Source organism: Solanum dulcamara, chromosome 11 (genome assembly GCF_947179165.1).
Source record: "Solanum dulcamara chromosome 11, daSolDulc1.2, whole genome shotgun sequence".
NCBI lineage: Eukaryota > Viridiplantae > Streptophyta > Magnoliopsida > Solanales > Solanaceae > Solanum > Solanum dulcamara.
The window spans coordinates 55,372,501-55,383,711 of record NC_077247.1 but is presented as its reverse complement, the minus strand read 5'-3'; the positions used below and the strand labels follow the sequence as shown (position 1 = coordinate 55,383,711).

General features: G+C 35.6%; 2 protein-coding genes across 2 annotated transcripts; both read left to right on the top strand.

Moving 5' to 3' along the window:
• The first annotated feature begins 379 nt into the window (after positions 1 to 379).
• Positions 380 to 5,727, top strand: LOC129872273 (2-hydroxyacyl-CoA lyase). The gene is made up of 2 exons (XM_055947196.1): positions 380 to 2,055; positions 4,983 to 5,727. Exons 1-2 carry the CDS (start codon positions 646 to 648, stop codon positions 5,295 to 5,297), a joined length of 1,725 nt encoding a protein of 574 aa, XP_055803171.1. The 5' UTR covers positions 380 to 645; the 3' UTR covers positions 5,298 to 5,727.
• Positions 5,728 to 6,165: 438 nt separating this feature from the next.
• LOC129872275 (protein DETOXIFICATION 2-like) lies at positions 6,166 to 9,442 on the top strand. The gene is made up of 7 exons (XM_055947197.1): positions 6,166 to 6,792; positions 7,453 to 7,997; positions 8,085 to 8,171; positions 8,263 to 8,319; positions 8,421 to 8,659; positions 8,803 to 9,008; positions 9,192 to 9,442. Exons 1-7 carry the CDS (start codon positions 6,550 to 6,552, stop codon positions 9,246 to 9,248), a joined length of 1,434 nt encoding a protein of 477 aa, XP_055803172.1. The 5' UTR covers positions 6,166 to 6,549; the 3' UTR covers positions 9,249 to 9,442.
• The last annotated feature ends 1,769 nt before the right edge of the window (positions 9,443 to 11,211 follow it).

The following is an 11,211-nucleotide window of genomic DNA, read 5'->3' as shown; positions in this document are numbered from 1 at the left end:
TCTCCATATAAGGAGACCAAGGACCGTTATCCTACCGATGCGGCACTACAACAAAATGCGTATTTCGTTTCTATTGGCTTTCAATGCATTTCATCTAAAATTGTATTCTATTCACCAACACCAAATTATCTAGGATCTCTTAAGTCGTGATGTGTTTTATTTTACCCCCCAAAAAAAGGAGTAAACAAGACATAATTATGCAGATTGGTACCTATTATGTTGATTGAAATGGTTTTATCTAGTTGGGTCACATATCAACCTCTGGACTCCTATTTTGGACCGACTTTCTTCGATTAATTTTGCATTTACATTATATATATATTGGGGTGTAGAAAGTAGAAACCTTCAAGAAAAAGATAGGGAACATGGCACAAAAATAAGAAATTGGTTACTTCTTTGTGTATCATTTACATTAACATGTACCGAAAGTAGTGAATCAGTAGACAAAACCAATTTCGTCATTCCAAACACTGCCTCCGACAAACTAAAGCCGCCACGCCAGTATCTGGGGTAGGCAGAAACTAATATTCTAATGTTAAACAGAAATCCCTTTATATAACCAAGCACTGCCCTTTCCAAAATACTACTGCATCCCAAATTGATCTTCCCTAAAAAAAGTGTCCTCTGTTTATAAAACTCCTCAAAATGTCCAACTCCGATCACCAAACCCCATCAACTGTCGACGGCAACACCTTCGTTTCCATGTGCCTTGCACGTGCCGGAGTCGACCGGATGTTCGGGGTAGTCGGAATACCAGTTACTTCCCTTGCGAACCGGGCGGTCGGGCTCGGAATCCGGTTTATTGCTTTCCACAATGAACAATCTGCCGGTTACGCTGCTTCGGCTTATGGTTATCTTACCGGTCGACCCGGTATTCTTCTCACCGTCTCCGGTCCAGGTTGTGTTCATGGACTCGCCGGACTTTCCAATGCAACCGTTAATACCTGGCCCATGGTTCTGATTTCTGGTTCATCTGACCAGAAAGATATGGGCCGGGGCGATTTTCAAGAATTGGACCAAATTGAAGCTGTGAAACCCTTCTCTAAATACTCAGCTAAAGCTACTGATATAACGAAGATCCCAAGCTGTGTTTTCAGTGTTTTGGATTGGGCGGTCTCTGGCAGGCCTGGTGGTTGTTATTTGGATCTTCCTACTGATGTGCTTCATCAGACTATTAGTGACACTGAAGCACAGAAATTGATCGATGATGCTGAGAATTGCAGGAATAAAGAGGTCATTGCTAAACCCATTGTTCAACATTCGGAAATTGAAAAGGCGGCTGCTTTGTTAAGGCAAGCGGAGAGGCCTTTGATTGTGTTTGGAAAAGGGGCTGCATTTTCTAGAGCTGAAAATGCTTTGAAGAATTTAGTTCAGAGTACTGGAATACCCTTTTTGCCAACACCAATGGGAAAGGGTTTGTTGCCTGATAATCATGAGCTAGCTGCTACTGCTGCAAGGTCACTGGCAATCGGAAAGTGTGATGTGGCGTTGATCGTTGGTGCGAGGCTTAATTGGCTTTTGCATTTTGGAGAGCCACCAAAGTGGTCTAAGGATGTGAAGTTTATCTTAGTTGATGTAGATAAGGAGGAGATTGAGCTTAGGAAACCATGTTTAGGGTTGGTTGGTGATGCGACTAAGGTTGTTGAGAGGATACATAAGGAGATTAAGGATGACCCTTTTTGTTTAGGGAAGTCTCATCCTTGGGTTGAGGCATTAACAAAAAAGAGTAAGGAAAATGTTTCAAAAATGGAGGCACAGCTGGCAAAGGATGTCGTGCCATTTAATTTTATGACACCGATGAGAATTATTAGAGATGCAATACTGCAATTGGGCAGTCCTGCTCCAGTTGTTGTGTCTGAAGGTGCCAATACTATGGATGTGGGGCGATCAGTATTAGTTCAGATGGAGCCAAGAACCCGGTTGGATGCTGGGACATGGGGGACAATGGGAGTTGGTCTGGGGTACTGCATTGCAGCTGCTGTTGCCTCACCTGATAGGCTTGTAGTTGCTGTTGAAGGGGATTCTGGATTTGGCTTCAGTGCCATGGAAGTTGAGGTGTTGTTTTTCTCTATTTCTTATGTCTTTTTTTCTTTATATCCTCTATTACTAGCATCTGACTGACTTTAGTTGTTTCTAGTGCTGGCAATCCTAACCCATTTTTTGCTAACCCGCCCATATTTAAATGGGTTGGGTGAGTGACTTTCAATAATGGGTCAAATATGGGCTCTACCCATATTCAACCCGCTGAAAATGGGTAAATCAGGGGTAAAATATGGGTAATATGGGAAGGCTCGAACCATTTCTTCCGACTCTTTTTTCAAATTCGATAAATATTGGTTGATCGTATATTTCATTGTAGTTCTATGATTCAGAGTATCCTTTCCTATTTGATCCCTTTGAATTCCATATTCGAAGTTGCGAAAAGAATCGATTTGCCCCTCTGTTAGAAGTGTTCCAGAAATGTTTGCGATCGAGTAAATAACTCTACGAACGAATGGATCGGATCGACTTGGAAAATGGAAAGATTTGTACAAGTTATACGTTTCGTCACCACTTTGTGGAAAATCGTTAGGTATGAATATGTTAGATAATTTGAATCCCGTCTCTCAACCAATTTTTGGGAAACTCTGTTTCTGATAATTGAATACCATTATAAGTACATTTAATCTGCATTTCTCGATTCCTTCTATTCATATTGGGTATCCAAACTTACTAGACATAACATTTCTTACAATTAAATCTCCTTCACCACGTAAAGTCTAGCCCACTTTTTAACTTCAGATATTATTTGTTTATTTTTTACTGTTATATTAATTACTTTTATATATAATGTGTTTTATGGTAAAAAATGGAAGTATATATGTTTGAAAAGTTGTACCTCTGTCAGCCTTTCTATTGCACAATTTTATCTACTTTTCTTTTTTACTGAATTACGAGTTTTATAAATTACTCTTATGAAATTAATCAAACATAAAAAATAAATTTATTTTATCTTTTCACATAAATTATATTCCAACAATTAAACAAATGTTACCCTCAACAAACTTAAGGTGGACATGAAGTGTGTATATATATACACTTACTTTCGAGGCATGACTGATAAAGTGAAAACTAAAGTATAATGCTAGTGCTAAATAAACAGTATATATATCCGGCTATTCTTATTGGTCATTTAAAATTGTCATATCATTAAGGATGGAATCGAAGAAAATAAATACTTTCTTCATTTTGTAAAATGATAAATATTCTAATATTTTTTGGTTGTTGCAAAAGTAATAGATAAAAAGGATAAAAAAATTAATTAACACAACTAAACCACCAAGGCAACTCTAATCTTTCTTGAAATTCTTACAATTGTTGAATTGTTTTTCTTATAGCAACTTTGAGTGAGAGACATAATTAAATCCTCTTCCTAAAGCTACATTCCCTTATAAGTCACTAATTTGCTTTAGGAGATCATAAAAATGGGTTATAATTGTAATTTACCCGACCCATTTTTTACCCATATTAATACCCGCCCATTTTTGTCTAACCCATTTTTAACCCGCCCAAATTTGACCGAACCAGCCCATTTTAATCCTAACCCATTGTTACCCTAGAAAAGCATTGCTGATCTTCGACATATGATGCTTTTCTTTATTGGTGATCAGAGAACTTCATTACTCTTGTTGCTTGTTAGTCTGTCTAAATGTCTTGTTTAGTAAATCATTTACGTTTGTGAGTAATGATTCAGCCCAATGGAATAGATTTTCCTCAGCTATATGGAGTTGAACTGATTAGTGCTTCAGCTTAGACTCTGATGAAGCTCAAAATGCTATTTTTCCTGCTACTTAGAGAACTGCTGTAGGCAGTTGATGTTAGTTAGATTTAATAGTCAACAGCAGTTGCTATCTTTCTGAGTAGTTCATTGATTTTCAGGAATGTGATTGATAAATGGAATAATTTAGACTTCTTGACAATGGACTAATTTTTATATGGCGTCTTGATGTTATATCCCATATTAGACACATACTAATATCTCCTGTGGAAATTCTGCATAGATCTTAAACTGTTATGAACCACTAAATACAAATATGTACTATACCATATCTTGCAGACTCATGGGGTTGAATATTATTAGGTTCTCTGCTGCAACTTTATTAAGTTAAAACCCAACTCATTTTTCGATCACATGATAATGTAAAGTGGATTTGAATGGGTGCAGAATTTTCTTGAGTTAATTCATTAAGCCCCTAATCTGAATTGCTTCCTAGCTCAGCCGATGGAGAAACCTTCTCAAATGCATGGATCTCATCATTTTTCTGGTTGAGAAGATACTTAAAAGGGAAATTAGGCATTTAGGAAGTGATGCCTTGATCTGCTGGCTGCGGTGTAATGCAGTGATGTTATAAGTTAGGTCACTTAAATATTGTGGTACATCACAGAACTCAACTCGATGTCATAAGTCAGTACAATTACTTCCCATATACTAGAAAGCTGCTCAATAGGTCGTTGAATCAACCAATGGTTCGTCAACCAGCAGTTATAATGACTGGAGCCTAGGTCCCTTACCTTGATGTGCTGGTTTATGATGTTGGGACCATAATACCTCCTATTCAGTACTAGTACCCATCTTGTGCTATCCTATTAGACCAGTTCTGGGGTGATTCATGATTTTCTTATCTATTTGTTAACCCTTGTAATATTACTCGTATAGCTTTTTTCTCTTGTTACCTGTGGTGGTAACCTCTTACAATTATGAGGATTTCGTTCCTTAAGGTTACCATGATCTCTTTTTCACTTTTTTGTTTAAATTTTATAGCATTGATCACACTCGTTATGATGCAATATTATGCTCGGGAAGACATTCCTTCTGCTTCTAAGTTACATTTATTATTTAGAGCAACTTACCTATGGCACCGTTGGCTCCCATATATTTCTTGGTTAACTTCTTTTAAAGTCTAATTTATACTCCTAATTCAGAGTAATTTTACGTTCTGCAGACCCTAGTTCGCTATCATCTCCCTGTTGTGGTTATAGTCTTTAACAATGGTGGAGTATATGGTGGTGATAGGAGGAACCCCGAGGAAATTACTGGGCCTTACAAAGAAGATCCAGCCCCCACATCTTTTGTTCCTGGTGCATCGTATCATCTTCTAATTGAAGCCTTCGGAGGAAAAGGATACCTTGTTGGAACACCTGATGAGCTTAGATCTGCACTTACTGAATCTTTTTCTGCTAGGAAGCCTGCTGTTATCAATGTGACAATTGATCCTTATGCTGGTGCTGAAAGTGGGAGGCTGCAGCACAAAAACTGAGGTTGGGGGTGATGTAGATCAAAATGACACTACTTCAAGGACCTTCAAGCATTGCAAGTTTTATGGATGAAGATGCCAACATGGAAGACTTGAAGATATTTAATATATTAAGTGCACTACCATTTTAATTACCTTGTAATTCTAGTGAGGGGCAATTGGTTCTTTCTTCACTATTTTTAGGCTTTAGTATAAATAGTAGATATTAGGGTTTCATAATTAGTTATTGAAGATAAGAAAAATTGTCTCTTGTGAGTTTGGAATCCCTTGTTGAATTTCAACATCTCTTAGTTACTACCTTCTTGAGGATTCTAATAGATTAGCTGTTTTTATTTCTCAATTAAGTGGTGTTTTGGTTAGTTTCACCATTACATCTTTTAATTGTTTGAATTTAATTATGTCTATCTCTCTTTAATCTATCTTCCAATTTCTACTTTTATTGTTTCATCTTCTTGTTTCACATCAGGGGGTTTGATTATTTATGTATGGATATGCTTGCTGAAGTTCAGTTGTTGTCTGTCATTCGTACAAAAGAAAAACAGAAGAAGAAAGATTGCTGTTGTGACACGGTATTAACTTCTCATCGGTGGAGGGAAAATAATAGCGAAGGGAATAGCATAAGTGAATGTCTCTCCTTAGTGATGGCATATTCTTAATGATTGTATGATCTGTATTTATAAGTCGCCAAGTTCATAATCTATGTTCAATTAGTGTCGTCACTGATAGGGGATGGTCTTGAATGAATGAATTTCCGTATACATAGTAGATGAAAATAATGTATTTTCAACAACTATTTATGCTTCAAATTTATGATCTTAGTTTCTCTGGTGTTTTGTTGAGTTCCTTGTTATGTCTCTGTTAAATTATTATTTCGTCTGGCCCTTTCTATCACTTGTCTAAAAAATAAAAAATAGAAATAAATTCTAATTTCTTTCCTATGTTGCCGCTACACAGACACCACATTAAACATCGTGATTTGCAAATCATCTTAAATGGTTTGTTTAAACTCGATTGAGTCATCAAATAGCAGACTTTTGATTAAATAACCTTATGTGTCTAGAGCATTAATTGATGGCATAACTAATACCATTATATTATTAATTGTACAATACAATTTTAAACAAATTGAAAGGGACTATAGATGTGACACTTGATACAAAGAACTTATGAGTTGGTATCTACAGTCCAATTGAAATCACAGCAGCTGCAGCATATATCTGTAGCTAGTTTAACAAATTTAATCAAGGCTGAATCCATGGAAGATCAGTTGCTGGAAAATGGAGGGAATAGAAGATGGATAATAACAACGGAATGGGAAACTTACTGTCAAGAACTGAAGAAGTTGAGCTATATAGCAGCACCAATGGTGGCAGTTTCAGTGTTGCAGTATCTATTGCAAGTTGTATCCATGATGATGGTGGGACATCTTGACCAGATTTCACTCTCAAGTGTTGCTATTGCTACTTCTATAACCAACGTTACCGGCTTCTCTCTTCTTGTAAGTCCTCTGATCACCAGTTGCAATATGCTGTCTCCCTTTCTTGATAAATCCAACTGATTTCTGAGACTAAATTTCCTGTTTCAAGAACCTAGGTGACTGTCATTCCTTTATTGATTTTTCATTTCAGCCTCACATATGGTCATGGAATCATCCAACTCCTTAACTGGCCATGAAATACTACAACAGCAGCAATTATTAAGCAATTTTGAATTGTCTATATAAATCCTCATTGATCATTTCATTTCATTTAAATTCATCCCAAACCAATATTATATAAAAGAAACGAAAAAGGTATGAGAAATTCCCCATATTTTCGACTGGCATATAACTCTGACACATGGCTAAAAGAACTCTTGGAGAACACAGGACATAAAGCAACATATTAACATGTCTTGAATATATTCTCAATTAATTGGTATGGCTTGTATATATCTTTTTATTTCATTATGCTCTTTTTGCGTCCCCTATTAACACCTTTACTCACCATGGCTTCACATCTAATGCATATAAAGATCCACTAGGATATAACCAGACCATCTCAAGCAACATTATCTCAGTTCATCCCCAATTTGTGCTACTATGTAATTTTATTCTTTGTGAAATATTTTAGTAAAATCTTATATTGTTTAAGGGTTGAATATTGCAAGTATGAAATAGTCAGGGTTGGTTGGTGGTTTGGAGACTCTGAGTGGGCAAGCATATGGCGCAACTCAATGGCAGAAAGTCGGTACTTATACTTACAGTGCAATAATATCTCTATTTCTTGTGTGCATCCCAATCAGTATCTTGTGGCTCTTCATGGACAAGCTGCTCATTTTAATGGGACAAGACCCTGTAATTTCAGTTGAAGCTTCTAACTACTCTATTTGGCTTATCCCTGCACTCTTTGGAGGTGCAGTTCTTAGGCCCCTATTCAGATATTTGCTGATTCAAAGTTTGATTATTCCAATACTCCTAAGCGCCTTTCTGGTTTTATGTCTCCACATATCTCTATCCTGGCTTTTCATATTTCAGTTGGGACTAGGAAAATCAGGTGCAGCTATAGCCTTTAGTTTTTCAATCTGGACTTTTGTAGCATTACTTGTGTTTTACATCAGTCGATCGAATTCTTGTGAGAGGACTCGAACTCGCCTGAATAAAGATGCCTTCCTTGCTATCGGACAATTCTTTCGTTATGCAACTCCATCCGCTTTAATGGTTTGGTAAGAAGTAATGCTTTTGTTATTGAAGAATCTTAAGTAGTCTTATCACATTTGTGATTAATATTTGTGCAATGGAAATCATCACAGCCTTAAATGGTGGTCACTTGAGGTGCTTACTTTGCTATCTGGCCTTTTACCAAATCCAAAACTTGAAACATCAGTACTATCAATATGGTATGTATCTATGCACCAGTACACCATAACCTATTTTATGCTCCATTCATCGTTTGTGTATAGTACCAATCCTCCTATTTTTGCTGATCAGCTTAACAATTTCTGCATTGCATTTTGCTGTACCTTATGGATTGGGAACTGGTGCGAGGTTAGTTTAACATTCATGCTTTTCTTAAAACTTTAAAAACATCACAAAATTATGCATCCTCGCTATGTCTTCATGACTAAATTTTTTTTGCTCAAATATAGCACGAGGGTGTCAAATGAATTGGGATCTGGTAATCCTCAGAAGGCTCTAGTGGCAGTTAGAGTTGCAATGTTTCTTGCAGTTGCAGAGACAGTAGTGGCAAGCACAGTAACATTCTTATGCCGCGGAGTTTTGGGTAAAGCCTATAGCAATGATCAACAAGTGGTGGATTATGTTGCTGCAATTACCCCTTTTCTGTGTCTGACAATCATCACAGATAGCTTACAAGCAGTCATCTGTGGCAAGTCTCCTAACTAGCTCTTTATATATATATATATATATATATATATATATTTCGATGATCGTTAAGTAGGCGTTTAGACAATATTTAGTTGAAGTTTGAGAAAAGAGTATAATTTCGAGGGCTGTGTTGGAAATAAACAGGAGTAGCTAGAGGAAGTGGATGGCAGATAATTGGTGCATATGTGAATCTAGGAGCATTCTATCTAGTTGGAATCCCAGTTGCTGTTGTACTGTGTTTCCTTGTAAATCTGAAAGCGAAGGGCCTATGGATTGGACTATTGGTTGGTTCTGTAATACAAGCAACTAGTCTTTCTCTCATACTAGCTTTCACTGATTGGCAAAAACAGGTCCAATTTTATCTATTTCTCCTAATTTGATCTGTTCATCTTATTTAACCATCAATGATCTTTCGGAAACAGCCTCTCTACCTCTATAAGGTAGTGGTAAGGTCTGCGTACATTCTACCCTCCCCAAAGTGGAATTTCACTGAGTATGTTATTGTTGTTGTATTGTTTCACTCATTGTTGCAGGCAATAAAGGCTAAGAAGAGGATATCAGAAAGGAGATCATCAGAAGAGAATGATTAACCCAAGACTTCAAATTTATTACTCCACCATTTTAGTTTCTTAAGTGTTTTACTGAGTTCCTTGTTATGTCTCTGTTAAATTATTATTTCGTCTGCCTCCCTCGCCTAAGATATTTGTGCTGGGGCTGTAGGAAACACGTACTGGCATTTCATATTTATACCAATCTACATTAGTTATGACTAAGTAATGAATGGTTTTTTTATATAAAGACATCATTAATACTTTTATTGGCTTGGTAGAACATTGGGTGCAATTTTTTTTCCCCTCTAACGAATACTCTATAAATTATTCATTCGGGTTTCAATTTTTTTGTGTGTGGTTTTGGACTTGACACAAAATTTAAGAAAATAAGAATTTTTTTTTGAATTTTGACATATAAATAATAAGTATTAGTTAATTTTAATTCAAAATTTGATTACCTTTAATAAAATTCAAGAATGAGTAAAGGGTAAAAAAAAAAAGTTGCTTATAGAGACATTAAAAAAGCTTTAATTGTATTGTTAAAAGACTTTTTGTTAAAAAATAATAAAATAATGTGACATGTCATCCCACTAGAAGAGAGAAATATATTTTGAGGAAAATAAAAATAATTGGATGATATTGTGTTCTTAAAAAAATCATAAGTAATATTATAAGACAAATTCTCAAACATGAGTGGCTATCTAAGAAATTTACTCCTTGTTATTATAAGCATATCTTGTGTACAAGCGAAAATACAATAAAAACAGTAATTATTTTTAAAGAAATGAAAATAACTGAATTACAACTTAAAAGAAGAGAGATTTTGTAGTCGTTATTAGTTCATCTTAAGCAGAGACAAGAGTGTGAAGAAGATTACAAACAGAAGTCTAGATACATATACATATAGAAGTGGAAGCCAGCAACACATTAACATGTACCAATTCAACATTTTTATCTCTTGCAGATATCCTTTTGAGGTCGAGCCTTCTCTAGACCTCACGCATAACGGAAGCTTAGTGCATATTATGCTGTCGTTTTTTTAGATATCCTCATTCCTATTGGCACACAATTTTCTGAGTGTTCTTGAAATTGAAGTTAATCAAGAAACTCCCAAGATGTATAGGCCCTCCTACATGAATTGATCGAAGTGAACAATTAATATTCAAGGAATAATATACTACACATCTATACGATCAAGTCATTTATAAGATAATTACATAAAAAAATTCTACATCATTAAGCACTATGTTGATAATCTGATTAAAATGGAGTAACTAATTAGTTACCACATCATGTTAATTTACTAGAAATAACTATATGACCTATACTAGTCGGTCTAATCATAGCTTCACGATAACATGAAATCATTTTTCTCTATCTACATAGTGTAATTTTCAATGAAGGGGTTCAATTGACCCTCTTACATCCCTCTAGCTCCGCCCCTGACAACAGTACCATTATTCAAGGCAAGTAGGTAGGTTTCCAGCTTACTCGAATACTAATTATATGCTTTAACACTCGACGTGATTCCCAGACTATGAATAAAATAGAAAATACTTTTATCTGGTGGGGACAAACTTATAAGTAGCTATATATTCTAATATAATTACTGACTCTAACAATAGTAATTACTACTCTTTAAGGCAAGCTCACTATAGTCAGAAATTATTTACAAGATAAGTGCATATAAGTTAATTAAAGTGGTGCTGTGGCAAACATCTTTGCTAATTTTGTGACAGTGTTTGATGTTATGTTTAATTTAGCCTTGGGATTTGTTTATATTAAAGGTAAGTGTCACAAATACACATAAATTGTCTTTTTTTTTTAATTTCATATCTAAACTATTGAAGTGTGAGTTTCATACCCAAACTATTACTTATTAGTTTGAGAAACAAGCATCTCTCTTTTATTACACTCTCATCATGATGTGTGTACTACATTCTCTCTTTTATTGTTAAAATACTTGCCACATCACATTCCACATGGAGAAAACATTATCTTG

Excerpts from the sequence above, each read along its gene's own strand:
- LOC129872273 (XM_055947196.1), top strand. The coding sequence starts at position 646 with ATGTCCAACTCCGATCACCAAACCCCATCAACTGTCGACGGCAACACC. Across the intron at positions 2,056-4,982 it reads TCAGTGCCATGGAAGTTGAG|ACCCTAGTTCGCTATCATCT; the intron begins GTGTTGTTTTTC and ends TACGTTCTGCAG.
- LOC129872275 (XM_055947197.1), top strand. The coding sequence starts at position 6,550 with ATGGAAGATCAGTTGCTGGAAAATGGAGGGAATAGAAGATGGATAATA. Across the intron at positions 7,998-8,084 it reads CCATCCGCTTTAATGGTTTG|CCTTAAATGGTGGTCACTTG; the intron begins GTAAGAAGTAAT and ends AAATCATCACAG. Across the intron at positions 8,320-8,420 it reads GGATTGGGAACTGGTGCGAG|CACGAGGGTGTCAAATGAAT; the intron begins GTTAGTTTAACA and ends GCTCAAATATAG.